This window comes from Arvicola amphibius, chromosome 5 (genome assembly GCF_903992535.2).
Source record: "Arvicola amphibius chromosome 5, mArvAmp1.2, whole genome shotgun sequence".
Taxonomy (NCBI): domain Eukaryota; kingdom Metazoa; phylum Chordata; class Mammalia; order Rodentia; family Cricetidae; genus Arvicola; species Arvicola amphibius.
The window spans coordinates 55,615,387-55,636,065 of NC_052051.1; the positions used below are offsets into that span (position 1 = coordinate 55,615,387).

The 20,679-nt window shown below is 55.7% G+C and overlaps 2 protein-coding genes across 2 annotated transcripts in view; one reads left to right on the forward strand and one right to left on the reverse strand.

Moving 5' to 3' along the window:
* Positions 1–7,891, forward strand: part of Sptbn5 (spectrin beta, non-erythrocytic 5) — a 41,500-nt gene extending 33,609 nt beyond the window's left edge. Inside the window, 18 exon segments of the mRNA XM_038329681.1 lie at positions 857–947; positions 1,047–1,193; positions 1,971–2,108; positions 2,198–2,454; positions 2,710–2,896; positions 3,124–3,336; positions 4,173–4,369; positions 4,493–4,697; positions 4,931–5,125; positions 5,203–5,355; positions 5,538–5,848; positions 5,981–6,158; positions 6,314–6,490; positions 6,599–6,703; positions 7,297–7,347; positions 7,626–7,730; positions 7,816–7,850; positions 7,852–7,891. Of these exon segments, the coding sequence (XP_038185609.1) occupies positions 857–947; positions 1,047–1,193; positions 1,971–2,108; positions 2,198–2,454; positions 2,710–2,896; positions 3,124–3,336; positions 4,173–4,369; positions 4,493–4,697; positions 4,931–5,125; positions 5,203–5,355; positions 5,538–5,848; positions 5,981–6,158; positions 6,314–6,490; positions 6,599–6,703; positions 7,297–7,347; positions 7,626–7,730; positions 7,816–7,850; positions 7,852–7,891 (2,785 nt within the window).
* Positions 7,892–9,940: 2,049 nt separating this feature from the next.
* On the reverse strand, positions 9,941–20,358 carry LOC119814209 (cytosolic phospholipase A2 beta). The gene is made up of 22 exons (XM_038329682.1): positions 20,209–20,358; positions 19,929–20,005; positions 19,585–19,744; positions 16,932–17,004; positions 16,549–16,685; positions 16,297–16,428; positions 15,965–16,005; positions 15,774–15,816; positions 15,495–15,549; positions 15,121–15,251; positions 14,933–15,016; positions 14,655–14,692; positions 13,866–14,001; positions 13,177–13,313; positions 12,737–12,959; positions 12,492–12,609; positions 12,090–12,227; positions 11,874–11,978; positions 11,532–11,711; positions 11,221–11,387; positions 10,604–10,790; positions 9,941–10,520 (listed from the first exon to the last, which is right to left on the reverse strand). Exons 2-22 carry the CDS (start codon positions 19,946–19,948, stop codon positions 10,297–10,299), a joined length of 2,529 nt encoding a protein of 842 aa, XP_038185610.1. The 5' UTR covers positions 19,949–20,005; positions 20,209–20,358; the 3' UTR covers positions 9,941–10,296.
* Between the last annotated feature and the right edge of the window lie 321 nt (positions 20,359–20,679).

The following is a 20,679-nucleotide window of genomic DNA, read 5'->3' on the forward strand; positions in this document are numbered from 1 at the left end:
CATATAATAAAAAATGTAAAAATAGCATAAAAACAAAACAGTTCTAGTGTTCTCAGGCCTGTAATCCCAGCTACTTGAGAAACTGAGGCAAGACGATCGCTTGACCTGCCTGGGCTATGGAGTAAATTTACAGTCATGGGCAAGTTAGTGAGACCCTGCCTCACAAGGTTTAAAAAGCAAAAGGAGAGCTTGGGGTGCAGCTCAGTGGGAGAGCACCTGCCTAGCATGTGTGAAGTCTTAGGTTCAATCCCCAACATAGTAAAAAGAAAAAAGTTGCTTAGACACTGTATTAGTTTGGACTATTATAACAAAGTGCTACAGGCTGGGTGATATAAACAATAAAAAATTATTTTCTCACAAGTCTAGAGGCTAGAAGTTCAAGACCAAGGTGATAGAAGAGTCTGTCTTTGGAGTATAGTCTTCTCCCGTGTCCTTACATGGTCACCCCTTTGGGTGTGTCCTGCCTTAACCTCCTTATATAAGAACACCTGTTCTCTCAGAGTCCAGCTGATTTTATCTCCAAATACAGTTATGTCCTCAGATTAGGGTTAGGATATGAACATAAGTGACACCGGTATGAAGGGAAAACATATACGTCTTTGTTTCAAAGGAAACCTCTGGCTTATCATGAAAGGCTGGGCTACACACACATGCACACACACACATATGAAAGGCTGGGCTATATATATATATATATACACACACACACACACACACATATACTCATGGACACACGAGAGTCTCGGCTATACACACACACGTGAAAGGCTGGGCTACACACACACGGGGTGTGGGCACACACACTCTCCAGTCCTGGTGGTTGAGCCTGGGAGTCCATGAAACTCTCTTCTTGCAGGAAAGAGGCACTCACAGAGCGAGCAAGGGTGTGGGGTCGCCAGCTGGAGGAGCTGCGGCAGCTTCGGACTTTCTTGCAGGATTCCGATGAGGTTCCCATTGCTTGGGCTGGGAGGGTTGTGGGGGTACACCTTCCCCAGAGGCTCTCCAGAGGTTAGGGAATGCAGAGCTTCGTTCTGTCCTTGTGCTAGGTCGCTACATGGTTAAGGGAGAAGAACCTGGTGGCTCTGGACAAGGGCCAGCAGGACCCAACCATATTGCAAACCCAGTTGCAGAAGCAGCAGAATTTCCAGGCTGTGCTGGATGCCAGTGTTTACCAGCAACGGGAGCTGCAGATGGTGAGGTTCCATGAGGCTGAGGGGCCACAGCCTAGTCTCCTACACCCTCGCAGCTGGCTTTGACTCACAGTAGTGACAACTGCTGTCCTTTGCATGTTTTCTTTGTGCAGGCTGTGCTAGGCTGTGTGTAGATATCCCCTCTTCAAAATTGGTGCCTTTTCTATAATTTTATAGAGAGTATATTGGAACAATAAGACACAGCCAGCAGCCCTGGAGCTCAGGATATCAAAACAGAGTATCTTTGTGTTTGTTTGGTTTGGTTTGGTTTTAAAACATTTCCTTCTCTGTCTGGAAAGGAATCCTGGCCCCAAGCTGGTTACTCCTGATATCAAGTGTGTGGCTAAGTAGTTCGTGTTCCTTACCTCATTTAACCAATAATCAGTCCTACTCCATTGCATGGGAGAGGACACAGACTTAGAGTAAGAAGCTTGTAAGCTGGGTGTGGACACACACCCATAATGCCAGCACTGTGAGGCTGAGGCTAGACAGTAGTGAAAAGGCCGGGGAAGACAGGAGGAAGAGCCAGTTTGGTGTGCGGACCATCATCCCAGCACTCAGGATTACAGAAAGAACTGCAGTAATGCAGTAATGGCGAGTCTGAGGCCAGTCTGGGCTGTGTAGTGAGACACTCTCAAGAGGTCGGGGGAGGAAAAAGGATGAACACTAGAAGGGAAGAAGGGATGGAAATTTGTCCCATGTCACACAGAGTGTGGCTGGTCATTGGTACCAGGGTACCAGCATCCTTAGTCCAGGATGTCTGTACAATGTCTGGTGTAGGAGGGGCAGAGGCTGCTACAAGGAGGCCACCCAGCCTCAGAGACCATCCGGGAGCGGCTGCAAGAACTAGGAGGCCTCTGGGCTGAGCTGCAGGCCAACTGCCAAAAGAAGATGACCCGACTACTGGGGGCCCGCAAGGTGAGGTTAGGAGCTATGAAGCAACTCACTGGACAGGCCTCTAGGACACACCACCCCCCTCTCTTATACTCTCTTATATCCTGCCCCAGGCTCTGCATCTGCAGAAGATGCTGGAGAAACTGGAGAGCTGGCTAGAGTCCATGGAAGCAGAGCTGGGAGACCCTGTCAAAAGCCAGGACCTGCCTAGGGTGGGCGAGCTCCTGGGGGTGCAGAGGGAGCTGGAAGCAGCTATCGCTAGTCAGACCAGGCAAGTGCAGGAGCTGCAGGGCCAAGCCCAAGCCTGCTTTCAGGAAGGCCACTGCCTCGCCAAAGGTGTGGAAGAGCGAGCCCAGCAGCTGCTTCAGAGGTAGATTGCCCAGACCCCTCCCCCCCTGGTTTGGTACCCTGCCCTCCTTTGCCTGCTGCCTTGGAGGGGCATCCCCCCACCCCTGCTTTCTTGGGAGGAGAACCCACCCTTGCCTTCTTGGAGGGGCACCCCTCCTGCCTTCTGGCATGGTTCTCATCTTTTCTCCTGCCCACAGTGGAGGGCACAGAGTAGGTGAGCATTGTTATAGTCTAGTTCTAACACGGATGGCTGTGGCCCCCTCTGGTTCCCTTTCAGGTTCCTGAGCCTTCAGGGGCCCCTACAAGAGCGCAGGGCATCCCTGGAAGCCCAGAGCCTACTCTTACAGTTCTTCAGGGATGCTGATGAGGAAATGGCCTGGATTCAGGAGAAGCTGCCCTCTGCCACAGCCCAGGACTATGGCCAGAGCCTGAGCACTGTACGGCACCTGCAGGAGAAACACCAGGTGCTGGCCTATGCCGGGAGGCTGGGGAGGGTTTGCCTCAGAGGAGCTGGAGGCTCACAGTCAAGGACGGGACACTGTGATCCAGCAAAGCCTCTGCTTTGGGGACATTTAGTTTCTTTGGAAATCCCGGGATGGAAACTCCTTAAAAGTCTGAAGGATCTTTCGGCCCAGCTCGAGGCGTCGGTTCCCCAATTGTTGGTACCTCTCTGGTCCTTCATCCTTTGCAGAATCTGGAGAATGAAATCAGTAGCCACACAGCTCTGAGCCAGGTGGTGGTGGGTACGGGTCACAAGCTTGTGCAGGCTGGACACTTCGCCGCGGAAGAGGTGGCTGCCCGGGTGCAGCAGCTGGAGGTGGCTCTAGATCACCTGCAGACAGAGGCAGCACGGAGGAGGAGGATGCTGCAGCAGGCTCTGGAAGCCCAGCAGATTTTGATGGAGGTGAGAGGATGTTGTAGGTGCTGAGATGTCAGACCGGCCTGAGAACACCAGGAGTGTATGGACTGAAAGATGACCCAGGGGCAGGGGAAGCGCTGTGGCTTCTGCTCACAACACTGAGTGCACTGGGCTTGACTTTAACTGTTTTTTCCAAACCTGGGGTTCTCGGCTAGAACTTGGTCAGCATTGCCTGGAGCTATCACCTGGCAACTACATCTGAGCTACCCCTCAAACTAAACAAGAAATGTGAGCCGTATATTCTCTGCACCTAGAAGGCTGAGCTATATAATGAGACCCTGTCTCAAAAATAACAAAGTAATTAGAAACCAGGGATGGTGGTGCATGCTCACAGTTCCAGCACTCAAGAAACAGACGGGAAGGTCCAGTTCAAGTCCCAGGCCAACCAAGGTCTAAAGTGAAACTCTGTCTCATAAAAAAACAAAAACAAAAAAAGAAAGAAAAGAAAAAAGAAAGAAAAATATGAAGTAAGAACTGTTGGCTAAAACTTGATTTTATTTTTAATATGCTTTTATTATACTAAATAGAAACCTTGTCTCAGAGAAGCAAAAGTAAATTGTATTTGTTATATGGAGGAAAAAGGAAAGAATCACATGTAACCCTTAGAAATACAGACACTCAGGGTCCTTCCAGTATAGTAAGAATCTTCTGGAAGGTGCTAGGCAATGAGAACTCTACAATTTTCCCATGCAACTGGTTGAGGACACCCTCCCTCAGTCCATCCCCTCACCCCACTCAACCCTGAGGCTGATAGCCCTTGCCTGTGTTTCCAAGTGAAGTGCCAGGCCTAGGAAACTAATTCCTGCTCTTACACCGCCTAGCTCCTGGAGGCGGGATCCTGGCTAGCTGAACGGGGCCATATTCTGGACAGTGAGGAGCTGGGCCAGGATGCTGAGGCTACACAGGTTCTTCTGCGGCATCTGGAGGCCACCATAAGAGATTTGGAGGGGTTCGGCAGTCGCACTGAGCAGCTACAGCACGCAGTGGCCCTCCTGGAGAGTGGGCAGCACCTGGGCAGGTATGCCAGAGCCATAATCCTTGGAGAGGAGCAGAAGATGCCGCTGTCACGGGGGCAGAGGACACTGGTCCAGACCAGAGAGGGAGGGCTATGCTCTATGCTGTCCCTTTCTTCCCGTCCTAGTCCCAGGGTGCTGTCCCAGTTGCAGGCTGTGAGGGAGGCCCACACACAGCTGCTCCAGAGGGCGGAGGGCAGGAGGCAAGCGCTGCGTGAGCAATTACGCCTACACCAGCTGGAGCGAGAGGCCCGGCTCCTGGATGCCTGGCTGACCACCAAGGTGGCTGCTGCCGAGTCCCAGGACTATGGACAGGACCTAGAAGACATCGAGGTGGGTTAGTCCTCAGTAGGCCCAGGGGAGAGGAGGGGAAGGCTTCTATAGGTGGAGAAGGCATGTGTTTGAAGATGGGGGAGTCTGAGGGGTGAATAGGGAGGCTGGAGGAATCTGTAGTTCTAGAACTCTAGGGCCAAGTGATGCTGGGGCCACTGGTGTGGCCAGGCTCTTAATGAGCTTCCAAGTCTGCCAGTAGCAGCTCTGCAATCCCTGGGCTTACATCCTTCCAGGCGATGGAAGCCATGTTTGGTGCTTTCAGCAGAGAAGTCCAGAGCCTGGGCCGGGCCAAGGTGCAGACCCTGAGAGAGCTGATGGCCCCCCTGGAAAGAGAAGCACCCAGGTTCTTCCCCCAGATCCAAGCCCAGAAGTATCATATCCAGGCCACCTGGGAGAGGCTGAACAAGGCAATTGAAGCCCATAGAGAGGTAGGCCATGTCTCAGGTAGTGTGGAGCTGTAGAGCGAAGCAGAGCCCCGAGCAGGTTTCCCCTTGTTCTCTCCCAGAACCTGGCTGCAGCCCGTGAGCGCCAGAGCTTTGAGCAGGCTGTCTCAGCGCTCCAAGGCTGGCTGCAGGAGAAGACTACCCTGCTGGAGGGAGAGTTCCCCAGCCGCAGCCTGTCACCTGCACGGCTCCTGCAGCAGCAGAGGTGTCTGCAGGTAAAGGCCTTACCCAGGGCTGCCCACCCCAGCCCCACTCTTCAGGCAAAAGATCTGTGTGCCTCACTCAGTCTCTCGTCAGAGATGACAGATAACGGCCGTCCACCTGGGCCCTGCCCGAGCCACTTCTCCAGGATATCAGACCACTCCCCTCTGGCCTGGGGACTTGGCACAGGCTTTAGAGCAGAACACAGGGGTTGCCACAGGCCAGGAGCCACTTAATGGGGAGTGTGCCCTTCCCAAGAGTGAGGCCTGACCTCATGTTCTGGTTGCAGAGAGAACTGACAGCTATTGAGAAAGAGGTGACCAGGGTGCAGATGGAGGCCCATTGTCTGGGCCAGCGCTACCCTGTGGCTCAGGAGGGTCTGGCTGAGTGGCTCACCAAGGTGCAAGGGGACTGGGCCAACCTGGAGGCTAAAGCCCAGGAATGGAATCAGAAGCTGTTGCAGGCCACACAGGGCCACACCTTTCTTGGGCACTGTCGGGAATTGCTGTAAGCAGGGGTCCTGTCCGGACTGTTCGCTTAGCTCTGCCCTACCCTGGCTTCGGGGGAGTAGCACTTCTGCCCTGGTCCCAGAGGCTGCCTGGCCAGCTCTGCTAGCCGCTCTCTTTCCTTGACTGGCAGAGCATGGTCTCAGGAGCTGCTTTCCTCAGAGTCAGCTAGGGATGTGGTGGGGGCTGAGCAATTCCTTGAGCAGCATGAGGAGCTGGACCAAGAAATTCAGGAGTGCTGCCGTCAAGCCCAGAGCACACGGCAGGAAGGGCAGCAGCTGCTGGACAACGGCCTCTTCGTGTCCCCGGAGGTATGAATGGAGGGTGGGATGAGCCTCACTGCTAAGGCCTGGGAGCCCCCAAGGGTGAGGAAGGAGCAGAAAGGAAGGATCTGGGTGGGCTTGGCCCTCCCACTGGCCCTGCTGGGGTGGGAGCTCTGCCCAAGCTTCCATGCCTCTTCTTGCAGGTGGCAGGGTGTCTGCAGGAGCTGGACAGACACCTGCAGGAGCTTCAGGTCACACAGGGCCTGCGTGGGCAGCGCCTTGAGCAGAGCTGGGGCCTGCGGCAGCTGCGACAGAAACTGGAGCTGGCGGAGGCCTGGCTGGCTTCCCAGGAAGGCCTGCTGCTGGACCCCAGCTATGGGGTGAGCCGAGGCAGATCTTGCCGTTGCCTGCTCATCGGCCTCTGGGCTAAGCGCGGAGGGCCAAGGGGGCTGGTGCCCTCCTCTGAGCGGCATCCTCATTTCTCTCAGTGCTCAGTGACAGACGTGGAACGGCTGCTCAGCAGACACGAGGGCCTGGAAAAGCTGTTGGTGGCCCAGGAGGAGACGTTCACCCAGCTTCAGACGATGGCACAGGTCCCAGGGCTGGATGACGGGAGGCTGAGTACACTGAGAAGAGGCATACGGGGGTGGTCGGGTGGCACAGTTCCTCAGTCTAGGGCACTAAGGCCTTGTGGTGTCTTCCTCAGGGTCTCTCCTTCAGGAAAACCACCACTGCCTGCTATGCCAGTGCCCTGGAGAGAGGGGTACCCCTGCCACCTCAGTGCCCTGGGGAGGGAGGTGCCCCTGTGGGCTGGCAAGAACAGAAGACTCCAAAGCTGAAACATAGTCATAGAGACTGGCACTCTTAGGGTGGGAGAAAACAGGGAAGGACAAAGGTTATGGGCCACACACACACAGAGGACCACACAAGATGGCAATCCAGTGGAGCCTTCCTGTAGAGGCTCTCTGAACTGGGGATTGGGTGCACGTTTGGGTAAGATGAAGGACCGGTTATCCCCCTGGAGCATGTAGCCGGGCCACAGGGGCTCAGTGTCCAGGGTCCATGGTCCACACTCGAGTTGGCACAGGGGTCAGGAGTATAGGGCCCACTAGAAAGGAGGAATGGGTATCTCTCGTCTCTTGTCTGTGCTGGGCCTGACATCTGGACCCCTCATTTGTATCCTCAGGAGGCAAAGGGCACTCATGTCATGGAGCAGCCTCCTGCAGAGGGGAGGCAGGTGAGTAGTAGCCCCCATTGCAGGCAACTCCATGTTCAGTGGCCACGTGGCCTGGCACTGTGGCTACCAGCAGACCACGGGTAGCTTCCTAGATGATCTCAGGCTACAGTTTCTATCCACAGGAGTCGGGAAGAGAAGGGGGTCCTCCTCCCTCTTCCCCCTCCTCCTGGTTGTTCTGTCAGATCCTCCCTTGATCCCCCCCCTCTTCCCCATAAAGACCATGGGCAGTACTTTCCTGGAGAGGTCTGGGGCCATCTTCCCTTGTGTCTTCCCCACAGCCCAGCACAGGCTTCTGGAACAATAGCCATGGGACCCTGACAAGCAGAACCCTGAGCCTGTTCCCGGATATGAGGAAGGCAACCAAAGTACCTGGTGGCACTGGGGTAAGAGACGTCAGGCAAGTAGAGACCAATCTCAGGGGGAAAAGCTGAGGTAACCCCTGTGACCCTGTACCCCATCTCTCCCCAGGAGCTGGCTTCCATAGCTCCCCTTGTACCTGAGTGTGAGACTGGAGGACAGGAAGCATAGTTTCTCCCCAAGGTGAGAACTGCAGGCCAGGCCCCCCTGACAGCAAGCTTGGCTGAGGGGCTGCAGGCAGAGCCGCAGAGCGGAGGTCTGAAAAGCAGGCTGAACTGACAGCCAGCCTGGGTGGCATGGCAGATGGGCAGCAGGGGAAGGAAGAAGGTAGTGGGCGGGCCCCAAGCTCCCAGTGTTGCTTGTCTTTTTATGTAGCTACTCTAATGTCTAAGTGGGACCTGATGTTTTTTTCTCAAAGAACTTAACTCTGGAGGTTATGAAATTTGTCCAAAGTGACGCAGCTAATTAGTAGCAGAGGGAGATTGTCTAGCCCTGTCCCCTTTGGGGTCTACTGGTCCCATCCCCTCCAGCCTGGAACTTCGTGGGTTCTGTTCCTTTCTGGACCTCACAGGCTGGTGATTGAGGTCTGGACTGTGGTCAAGCTCCCACCAGCAGGAGATGTGCAGAAAACACTCCTCACCATGTGTGCCTGTCTGTGTCTGATGGGTTCTCTGCGGAGTGATGGGGTCCCAGGGGTTCCGCCCAGTCCCTTCCTCCCTATTATCACCTCCCCTCCTCCCTGCTCTGGGTCTTGATGGGAGTGCCGAGTTCCCAGTCACACTGCAGACCCCAGTAGGAAGGCACATTCACCACGCCCCTGAGTCTCTAGGACAGGGACACAGGCAGTGGCTTCTAGGAAGAAGCTGTCAGCCAGGGTGAACCTTCTCCGGTTCTGCAGCCTAGACCCCAAGGCCAGGTTCCCAGCTCAGAGTGAGGACTCTGTGTTCAGGTAGGACGGGTGGAATGGGTTTTTCTCTTAATCCTGAGAGGCCAGGACTCAAGGCCCACCCTGCTGAGTGAGCCAGTGCAGAGGCCACAGGCTCCCTTTCTCGCAGGGGCTCACTCCGTCTCATCTTGCCCTTGGCACCCTTTACACCTGGGGAGCCGCTGCTGGTGCCAGGTCCTGCTCTGGCTATCCCGTAGGCAAGAACACTCTGGATGTCCACCTCATAGTCCTCAGCCATTGCTTGCCCCTCTGCTCTTCATCTCTATCCTGTCTTGATTCTCTGTCCCTGATCCCAGGGCTTAGTCAGGGCCAATGGCCAGAAGTCTAGAGGCCGAGGGACGAGGCAGAGTGAACACAGGCTCTTCCTAGGGTCCTCAGCCATCTCACCCATGCCTTTCCTAAAAATAGGGGACATTTGAGGCATCAAGAGACTGTGAACACCACCCCCAAGGGTTCCCCAGGGCCAGTATGATGATGTCATACATCTAGACTGATGCACAGCTGTGTGCCTAGAAGGCTCTAGCAGGTGACAGCCACAGCTGTGGTCCCTGGCACCTCTCCTGCAGGACTCCTGAACTCCAGCTTGATTCTGAGGGTGTGAGCTAAAGGAATAGGGCGTGTATGAGGCAGTTCCTGGTGGCCCTGGGAGTGAGCGGAGGGAATCGTGCACATACTGTACCACGGAGATACCTCCTTGGCTGTCTTTACAGCTCGCTAAGCTGTCTAGACTAGCCAGGCTGGCTTTGAACGTGTGATCTTCCTGCCTCCATCTCCTAAGTAGCTGGGGTGACATTTCCACGGCAGACCCCGAGACCGCTTGCCTGCATTGTGAGAATCCAAGCTGTTACACCTGCTCGTCTCACAGCGCCCAGCAGCTACTCACCGCTCTACGCTAGAAGGCGGGATGTCCAGGGAGGCAGAGGGCCGGACACCATGTTGACGGAAGATTCTATGGTGCATGGTTCCTAATCTCTGCTCTCCCAACAGGCCTGAGCCTTGAAATGAATACTGAGGCAACAGGGAAGACACATCCTGGGGACCCCCTGGCTACTGGCCCCAAGGCACCCTCCTGGGCTGCTTAGGCCCAGTGTCTAGAGGACAGGCCTTGCCACCACGTGTTGTTACCAACGAGGCCCGAGATGAGCCTTCACCTTTTAACTGGACCATGGCCTCACCCCAGGGTCTCTGTTTGGACAAAGATGGCAGTCTGTCCATCTGGACAGGGTTGGAATTTTCTAGAGGGGCGCTCACATCAAGTGTCTTGTGGAACTAACAGCCTGCTACAACAGATAATCTTGGGACAAGGCCACCTGAGCATCTCCCATTTATAAGAACCCTGAAACATGTCACAGTGTCCTGTCATGCAACCAGCACCGTCCCATCCCTCCATCCCAGGGGTGAGTTAAGCCATTCCGCATGCTAGGCCCTAGCGTCTCTCCTTGCAGCTCACAGCCTCGACTCTGTGACAGGGCTGCTGGCAGGCTCAGTGCCACCGCTGGAGATTCCAGACACGTGTCTCTGGAGCTGTGCCTGGACATCAGAGGCTCTGGGGCACTTGGTGATGCTGGTCTTCAAGTCAGAGCAGAGGGGAAGGAGCGGAGGGTCACAGGTTCCCAGATGGAAACCCTGCCAGGGAACCCCAGCTGTCACTCAGACCTGTGCTGCTGGGTGCGCCGTTTGCGCCGCTGCACGGCCTGGTGTAGGGCCTCCCGCAGCCGTTCCTGGTTGTTGCAGATGTTGTAATGTGTCAGGCGTAATAGCTTGTCCACATCCTCCTGGCTGTAGGTCACTTTTGTGTAGTGGTACGGGGAGTCAGAAGAAGACAGGTTCACTTTCCCGGCTGCTTTCTCCTCCAGTGTCCGTGGCACCCCTGTGGAGAGAGGCCAGTCTAGGCAGGGGGCCTGGGGACACCTGCACTGAGGCCAGTCTGGAAGAGAGGTGGCCATGGCTCACCAGGGGCCGAGTAGTCCTGGAAGGAGTCATTGACCAGAGGGAAGTGCAGCACGGTTGGGGCTTCGGGCTGGGTGGGGTCACAGAACACATGGCACTCCTGAGGTTGGCGCTGCTCCTCAGGGCTGGGTGAGATGTGTGGGAAAGGGATGCCCTGCTCCTGGCAGAACCGGCTCACAAGCTGCAACTGCTGCTGGGTGGGCAGAGCGGGCATTAGAGGGCCCCAGTGTGCTCAGAACAAGGCATTCACTAAGATGCATGGGACTTGGTACCCAAAGACCAAACTGGAGACTCAGTCTCACTGTGCCCTCCCTTCCAGCTCCTCTAGGGCTCCCCCGAGTTAGTGGCCAACAGCCAATCCTCCAAAAGTGGGAGCCGTCCAGAAGTGGCAGGTATGCCAGGACCTCTTCAGGGTTATATACAGCAAAGAGAACTGTGGTACAGACAGATGAAAATATCCCAGCTACTCAGCACCCACTCCCAGAGTAGAGCTAACTTCCTCCAGTAGGGGGTGCCACTGTCATTCCCCCTAATGGGAGCGGGGCCAGATACTGGATCCTAAAGTAGGTTTCATTTTTCATTCTAGAAGGCTACCCTAGATGGCCCACCATCTCCCCAACCTGAAAGGCTCCATGGAGGTTGTAATCCAGTGATAAGATGAGGTCCACATCCCGTGTTGGCTGCAGAAGGGGTGGGCAGCTAGTATTGATGAAGTAGCCAACATCCAGGAGGCAGAGGTGGGGTTCCATGGGTGTCAGCTGGTTGGGGAGCCCGTCCAGTTTGGTAGCTACAAAGGTTTGGGGTGGGAGAAGCATCATCTGTCATTGTGGGTCCAGCAAATCCTGCCAGAGCGGCATATCCCAGGGAGGGAGGAAAGGAGGTGGGGGTGTCATGAGGCTAAGGAATGCTGAGAGCCTGGACCACACGGTACCTTTCCAGGTGGAGAAGTGTGGGTGGTGGAAATAGTCCTTGTGGAAATGGAGGCCACGCATGAAGTTGTGGGTGGCCTGGGCAAGTGGCCGCTTTGTCAGGAGGCCAGTGAAGAACTCGGCAATCCTGCCACCTGTTGCTGGTGGCTCTGCAATCTTCAGATGGGGGACCTGCTCTTTGTCTGCAGGGGCGAGAGGGGATATGGGGTACCATTAGGAAAAGAAGGCCTCCGATCCTTTGTCCCAATCTTTGTGGGGACCCTGGACGGTAAGCAGCACGATGCCTTAAAGATACCTCCAGCTGGCTTGCCCACCTTGCTCCTACGGAAAGCTCAGGCACCTACCCAGGCTGGCCTGATCCTGAGCCCAGCGGTCCCAGAACTGGGTGGGCTCCGAGGCCCAGTACAAGCTGTCTTGGAGGCTGGCTGCAAACAGGTTGCTCCAGATACCTGAGAAGGGGCGTCAGTGAGAACATCGTTGCCTCCGCTGCCGCAGTCTGAACCCTCCCTCCCTCTGGCGGGCACCCCTCTCACCCAGGCCCCTCTCCCTAGCCTCCTCACCTTCTAGGAAGCAGATTCGGGACTCAGGGAGCTGCTTCACCAGCCGCCCCATGAAGAACTCGGAGCCAAAGAGCTCAGAGGGGATGAAGGCCCCGTACTTGGGAAAGCCGACTTCATAGGGAGAGAACTCACACCATTCTGTGAGGACAACACACAGCTCAGCCATGGAGCTAGGGACCTTGGGCTCCCAGACACCCATCCTGGACTCTATTTCAGGATAGTCTGGGGAGTGGGAGGCTCAGGCCTTGTTACAAGCATGGGACTAAAGGAGCTGGCAGGATGACAGATTTGGGTACTTGAACCAGGAGACAAGGGCATCAGAGTCAACTCTTCAATACAGGACTAGTCACACTGAACCCTACTACCCATAAGAGCACGGGCCCCAGCTCTGAAGCCACTCACCCCCAAATTCAAAGGTGGTCAGGCCCCGCTCCTTGCTGTTGAGGGCACAGTAGATAGGCAGAGGGTTCTGGCCTCGACTCAGGGCCTCCCGTTGATCTGACAGTTTATGTTCATGGGGCTGAGGGAAAGAGGAGCTTAACCTAAGCCCTCAGCTTCCTGATGCTGGCAGTTTTTCCTGCGTAGCATCCAGAGATGGGTCCATTGCCAGATGGCTTTACCAACCCGAGGCCCACCTCTCTCCCTACCTCATCATGAAGCAAAGCCTCATTGATGAGGGCCCACAAGTTGGTAAAGCAGGTCGGGTGGCCCAGGCGGGCACGCTCAGCCAGCTCCTGCCGGTACCTCCACAGCTGGCTGGGGGCCAAGGCGCCCAGCTTGCTCTTTGTCACCTGGGTCTTCAGCAACTCGGTGGGCCCTGTCAGGTCCTTCTGAGACCACTCTGGGTCCTCATAAAGGTTGGCCAATGCCCTGAGGGGAGCCAAAGCTTAGGATTAGGGATTGTTGTTACCAAACCTCCATCTGGACTTCACATGTCTTTGACTTTCTCCTGAAGGCCAGGTCTGGTCAGCAGCTTCTTGTTCCCTGGAGTACACAGCGCCCCACTGCCAGCATTTTCTCGGTCCGTGCAGTTTGCACAGGGGCCCACGTGGCTTAGGAAGTCCCCGACTCTACCCCCAACACTCACCAGGTGGACCCTGAAGCCCCAGTGATGTAGGAGATGCAGTCCAGGAGACCAAGCTCCCTCAGGCCAGCTAGCTGCCCATATAAAGAAGTCATGGCCCGGATCCCACCGCCAGTGGCCATAACAGCAATCACAGGGATCTGGAAGACAAGAGTCAGGTTCAAAAAAGGAATAGAGAAAGCCACACTCAGGGAGGAAACATGATAGTCAAGATGCGATTGAGTCCTGGGACCAGCTCCGAGTTAGCCCTGTTGATCCTAAAGACCTCACAAGTGCCAGCCCACAAGGAGCCTGAGGTCACTTTCTGGAAGCCACCAAGGCTCCTGCAGAAGTCTCCAAAAGGCCCTGTTCTCCAGTGCTGGAATTCATTCCCCTGGGAGCCAACTCAGGCTGGTCTGAACCTCTGGGGACCATTCTGAGTCAAGAGAGCATCCTCATACCAGGTGTGTCTCATCAGCCACATCACCTCAGTCAGGTGGACGAGCGCAGGTCGGCCTATGTGGAGACTCCCACCTGTGAGCTGCAAGTGCCTGATGTATCATCCTGATAACATCGAGGAAGAGGAACAGGGCAGGCAAGGCTTGCCAGCGACAAGCCTCAGCTGACACCAGCTCCGGGCTGTACAACCCTCCCAGCCCTGGGCCTAAGCAGGCATGAGGAAAACTCCACCCAGTAGTGCTCAGCCCCCAGACCTCGTCATCTTGCAGGTCTTGGTCCAGCTGTAAGACCTTTTTCAGGGCAGCGGCCACCACCTGCTTCCTCCTGCTCAAGAAGGCCTGCTCCTCAGGGCAGAGCCCACAGCCCAGCCGCACTGCCAGCTCCTTTGGTCTGAGGAGAAGGAAGAGTCCGGAAGCAGTTCTCAGCTCCAGCACAGAAAAAGGAACTGGCTGACTTTACCTGCCAGACCCTTGCCCTCTCTCCTCCCTTCTCCCTTCTCAGCCCTCGCCACCTCCTGCTGTGGAGTGAGGGGAGGGAGAACCCAGAGCCATGCACGCATGTGACTGGCAGAGCAGACCATGGGACCGAGTGCACCCAGGGTCTAGGGCTGTCACCTCCACGTCAAATCTCTCCCTCACCCACAGCTCCAAAAATGATGGCAGAGGGGGCAGAATGAAGGCCCACTGCCCTACCTATTGGTGGTGAAAAGTCACCCTCCCTCTGCTGAAGGTCATTCAAAATCCCTTCTCAACAGCCTCCGTGCCAAGGTTCATCCCTGCCTGGTTATCCTGACAGACCCTGAATTTCCCAGGCTGTGTGCTAGGCAGGGCCTGCCCCCGCCCCCGCCCCCGCCCCCGCACTGTAGCAAATCCAAGTGGGAACATTGAGAATAGCCTATGTACACTGAAGCCTCCTCCCGATGCAAACCTCCCCACCCAGCACCCAGGAGCTGCTGTATCTCCCCTCCCCCAGGCCAGCCTGATCCTCTCCCATGCTGCCTGGGCACTGTCCCCTTCTCTCCCATTCCCCAGGCAGGCTCTTACCCTTCTTCCTTCTTCAGTTCCAGCCTCATCAGTGGTTCCTGGAAAACATGAGTACCATGATCGGAAAGGCTAGCTACTTCCACCCCACTGTGGCCTAGTGCACCTCAGTCCATCCCAAGAACCCTTGGGGCCCAAGCACTTTTCCAGGGTCCATACTTCCACCCAGTGATTGTCTGAGGACATGGCCTGAAGGGAGGATCAGCCACAGAGGAGGCTGATGACTCCAAGGCCAGGCCAGTGACAGGCCTGTGAGCCAAGCTTCTCTTTATGACAGTTACCTGGGACGTCGGGAAGACGAGTCTCACCAACTCTGAAGAGGGTAGAGTGCGTAATGGTACCTTCAGCTGCTCCTGGGGGTCATCCTTAGGAGTAGGGGGAGAAGGGACCTTAGCAAAGACCCCACCAACTCCCTGTGGCGGGGACGGGAACAGGAGGGGCTCTAGGGGTCTCAGGAGCAAGGCGCTACCTGCAGGTGAACACTCAGATTTTGCTCCCAGCAGGCTGGGTAGTGGAAGCAGAAAGAACTGGCACCCACAGAGGCATCCTGTGGGCCCTCGCAGGACCCAGCAACCACAAGTTGAATTCTGCTCTCTGACCCTAGAAACAGGAACCAGAGGAGAAACTCAGGATGGGATCTCTGTCCACCAAATTCATTGTCAAGTCTGTAGGGAAGTCCCTCTCTGACATGGTCCAGCTGGAGAGATGGAGCCCGGGGAGTCCCAGCGTGGACTGGCCTCACAAGTTTTGCTTCCCGAAAGCAGCCAGTGCTAGGTTCCCCCTCAGAATGGAGGAAGAGACAGGAATGAGAGCAGAAGGACCACCTAAGGAGGATGAACTCACCCACGGGCTCGCCTGTCTTCTTCAGTTGAACATGCAAACAGAACAGCTCCCGAGCCTGTGGTCAAGAGATCCCCTCAGATACACACTGTACCCCAGAACACTGTTATAGCACCCTCAGTCATTAAGCATTTGCTTGAGATTTATTCCCTTGGGGAACATGCAAACCAAGGTCCCCAACTCAGCCCACACGACCCAGGCTGTGGTGAGCCTGCTCAGCCTGGGAGAAGAGCGGACAGCAGGAGGGATGAGCTACCAGGGGAAGCCCTGGCCCTCACTCACCACGAGGATGCCATTGCTGATGAGCTGTTCCTCACGGTCTGTCCTGGAAAGAGGTCCCCAGTGACTCTCTGCAAGAGCCCAGGCACCCCTCATCTACCAAGGAGGGGTACCAGTCTCGGTGAGCTGCACTGCCCTTCCCAGAAGGAAAGTCTCCACTGCCACCCACCAGGTGCTCCCGAGCTCCTACTCACAGACTCTGCAGCCGAAATTCAACTTCCAGGTGCCCGTCCTCCTGGAAGAGAAGTTAGAGGCACCGTCAACCCAGATGGCAGTGGGAGATGCTGAGGCCATGGAGCTGGGAAAGAGCCGCTGTCCCTTTCCACGACTCTCTGTCATATGCCTTGGACTGTTCCCAAGAAGCTGTGCTTCTGATCAGAAGGTGAGATGGAAGTTGGGGACAGTACTGCTCCTTGGTGAAAAGTTGCCTGGGAGGCCCGAGTCACTCCCTGAAGCAGGGGAGCCTCTGAAGCCCTATCCTCAGAACTGCCTCCCCCCACTTCCCCACACACAGCTGTAGCTGTACCTGAGTGCTCAGTGAGAAACTCTGGCGCCGAGATTCCCCAGCTCGCAGAGTCCCTACGTCAAACAGCACTGACAACACGGGGTCATCTTTAGTGATGAGGTCCTGGTCAAAGACTTTCAGTTCCACAACATTCTGGAAGAGGCAAGAGAGAGGCAGCTTATACAGGAAGGAGGGGACGAGAGGCAAACAGGGCAGGAGACATGGTAATGGGCACAGGGGAAATAGCAAGGGCAGACTCGGTGCCTGTGCTACCTTGAGCAGCCTGTGGATCCGGAAGTGGAAGCTCTGATTCCAGACAGGGTTTCTGCTGTTCTTGACTGTGCGTGTCTGGAGCGTGTGGCTGGAGGCTGTGGGCAGGTCCAGAGTCACATAGCAGTCGGAGGATGTCACTGCAGGAAAGAGGAGCACAGGTCTTGTAATGATCAAGAACCCTTCCCAGCCTACCACTGAGTCTCCTTCCTTCTTCCTGAGATGCTGTATCCACAGGGCCGAGCCTTCTGCCACTTTTGGGACCCTTCTCTCCAGTAGACCCCTGCAGGACCTCCTACCAGCCCCTCCCACAGGTACTAACTCCTCTCAATCAGCCCCCACCTGTTCTCTGGGCTCACTAAGGGCCAGGGAAGCAGTGTGCTTACCTAGGTCCTTGGAAGGCAAGCCATTAGCCTGGAGGACACGTACAGTGAGCAGGCATGTCCCCGGCACCTTTGCCTGCGGATAGATGGATGGGACCAAGTGTGACAGGGCCACAGGGGAGGTTGGGACAGTCTCTTAAAGTTCACCCATCAGAATCCCAGAGCGGCAAGAGACACTGAATCTACATGATGACACCTTCTCCTAATTAAACACCACACCGTGCCAGCCACATACCAAGGACTCAGCGTGTATTTACTCAGTTGTCACACATCCTATTAAGGATGCTATGACCATGACCAACTGTGGAAGGAAACTGAGGCCACTCTCTTGAGGCATGGTTGGGATTAAAACACAGGCAAGCTGACCTTTTAAAGGGTATGGTTCCTTCTGTCTTTTTATCCAATTGCCTCACCTCTCCACCCCTCCCCACTAAGCAGCTTTGTGTCAAGGAAAAGAAAGGACTACATTGGGGCTCAGGCAAATGAATGAGCTGTAACTGGTGCTATCTACCCCATCCTGAGGATGGGTTCTGGGTCAGGATAGCAGCTGCCAGCCCAGACCACCCCACAATGCCATCCAAGATCTGATGGGGGTCTCCAGAGCTCTTTCCAAATCCCCTCTGCTTCTGGACATGTGGACATTTGCCAGTGTGCCCAGGCAGAGGAAGCTTGTGCCACCTGGTCCTTCCTTTTGGTCTTCAGCCATATCTCTGGAAAGGTGCCAACAGTCAAGTTCAGGGAGCTCCATGGTTGGGAGCAAAGCTGAGGAAGTGAAGTTCATCTCTGATGCGGCCCCTGGGCTCCCACATGCCAAGTAACCAAGTCAGAGGCATGGAGCAGCTATTTCTTTTGAAGCCCCCAGAACAGTGGATAAGATCCCCAGAGTTTCCAGGGTCCATACCCAGGGAGTTCTGCCTGGGACCCGTTCCCAGGATAGACCCCATCCCAGTTCTGGCCTTGCCCCTGGCTTCTACTTTGTCTGATTCTGAAGCTGGAAAGCATCCCCTCCCTCTGCTTAGAAAAGCCCACAGCTCCTCTCAGAAACAGCAGCAACCAGACCCTACATGGGGAGCCAAGTCAGAAATGGGAGCCCAGTACCCTCTGGAGCCTTACCAGAGCCATGAGACCAAGTCCACGGGAACAGGTATGATGGGGGAAGTGGCCACAGGACCAACAACTGTCAGCTTTAAACCCAGAGCCGAGGTGAGCCAACTGGCTACACATTCCTCTCAAATCCCTCCCACAGACTCCTCTGCTCCACCCAAGCCCCACGCCCACTGCTGACCCAGCCACCTGCCCAGGAAGTGAGACACCTGAAGCCGATGCTGGAATCAGTGACACCCCTGGAGTTAGCCACGGGCTCCCTGAGGAGCCCTAACCAACCAGCCCTAACTTAGAGGAGGGGTTCCAGGAGAAATTGCTGCCACAGGCTGAGCAGGCCAGCAGACCGTGGCTCCCCAAAACAGCAGTGAGCAGTGGGGCCGAGCATCGTGTCGCCGTGGGTCCTTTCGCAACCTTCCCAGTGCCAGTACGACAGGAATGCCCAGTCTCAACTGGAGCCCTGGGCAATCTCGGAAGAGTACCTCGGGCCCCATCAACCGTAAAGGGGAGTGGCTTTCACATAAACAGCTCTTCAAAGCCGTGTCTCGGCTGCCTCCACCCCTGGAGCTGGCTGGCCAGAGATGAGGCCTGTGGGTTGGCATGTGGGGATAGGAGCTCTCCCTGCTCTTCAGCTGAGTGGATGTGGAGATCAGCTCTTCCCTCAGAGAGCAGCTCACAAGGACCATGGTTCCCGTCCCTTCCTGTTTAGACTTAGAGAACTGGGTCACTCTCAGGACTCCAGATCTGCCGGCTCCCCAGGAACTGGAGAATGAAAAGCAGTCTGGGACCAAGCTAGAGACAGCACTGGTGGCCCTGAACCAATCAAGTTCCAGCCAGCCAGTTATAACACAACTGTGTGGGTAGCATCCCAAGCCAGGATCTGGCTTGCACCCCTCAATCAGGGTCACCCTGAAACTTTTACCTGAACATTTAAGCTCTTGGCAGGCCATAAAAGGCAACTGTGATGGGGAGCATGAGAACAGATATATCAGCGCCATCTTTTATTGACTGACTTCCATGCTGGCCCATGTCTATCCCCACAACAGCCCTGGGAGCCAGAGCCATTATTATCTCCACTTTACAGTCGGGGGACTGATGCTAACACGCAGTGACTCACCCAAGGTCATAGCACTGGTGACAGGCACTGCTGTACCTGATCCATGCTTCCTCGTCCCTATGTGGCAACTTCCTGGGCACCCTCACCCAGACCTGCCTGGGTGAGGTCCTCCAACTATATTTCAGGTTTCTTCAAGGCTGATCTCAGCCCACGCAGGAACCCTGGCAGCAGCCAGTACATAGGCAAACTCTAGATTGCTTCTAGAATCAACCCCGACACTGGCTGTCCTCTGCAGTGTGTGAGGGTCCCATCAGTCAAGACCTGAGGCCCTCGTAAGGGAGTCCACCAGCTGGAAGTAACTGTACCTGAGGTCATACTCCATGTCATACCAGAAATTCACTGTGGAGAGGAGAGGGACCTGGAGGTGAGGGCCCTTCTCAGTTGGAGCCACCCCCAGCCAATACCTTGTTGGGCCCTGGTTGCCGTGGGTAACCTTACCAGCAATGCAGCCGTGGGACTGCTGGACGTGGTGGAACCACAGGGCTGGCAGGTACAACAGCTCACCGGCCCGCACCGTGCAGTGAAGGGCCTGTGCCTGGCTGTAACTGGGATACCGGAGCAGGTCTGGAGCCAGGGGGTCCAGGGGGATCCAGGGCACCTAGAGACACAGCAGCTTCGTGGGAGCAGGCTCTGAGGATCCCAAGATCTCTAGCTCTGTCCCTTTTCCTCCTTGAAGAGCCACAGACGCAGGATTTCAGAGTGGGGTGTCACCTCCCCAGACCCTTTGTGCCTACTCCCCAGGAGCCTACCCCTTCTCCAGAACCTAAGAACAGAACAGACACCTTCTCCATGGCCTCCTCATCCACCACCCTAAAAGCGCCCTCTTCAGTCAGCTGATAGGTTGCTGGTGTGTACAAATCTGAAGGCAAGATCAGAGAGAAAAATGACCGGCAGCCTTTCAGGCTTTCCCCACCAGAACCAGTCCAGGGTTCCCTGCACACAGAGACCAGAGGGCTGGGAACCTGAGGCTACACCTCAGGCCTAGGCATCTAGCCCGCCCTGGGCTCCCGCTGCCCGCCCTCCACCACTGGCTACCAGCTCCTTTTAGGCCAGGTCACCTACCATAGGGAATGAAAGGCCGGTCACTGGGTGGATGTAACAAGAAGTGTTTCTCGCCAGAGACCACACAGTACAGATTTTCATAGTGGTCCTTGTGCACTGCCAACACATGGAAGGCCTGGAGTTGAGGGAAGGAAGGCAGCCCAGCCTGCCCTCAGCACCACACCCCAACAGAGCCTACAGAGAGAGGGAGAGCCCACACAGGATCAGCAGACTCGGAAACTCCGAGGACTCTAGAAAGCATCACAGAACTTGGCGACCAGAAACTGAATATGAACTCCCTTAATCAGGAGGGGAAGCAGAACCAACAGGCTCTACGTCCCAAGCCCTGCTCTCCTATCTGACTTTGAAGAGGCTTCTCAAGACCTAGAGGGTATGGTGTACCCTGTCCCCAATGTCCCTGTTCTCTAGAGAGACCCTTTGTGGTGTCCTAGTCCCAAAATACCAAAAGAAATCTGAGGACAGCTAATCCTT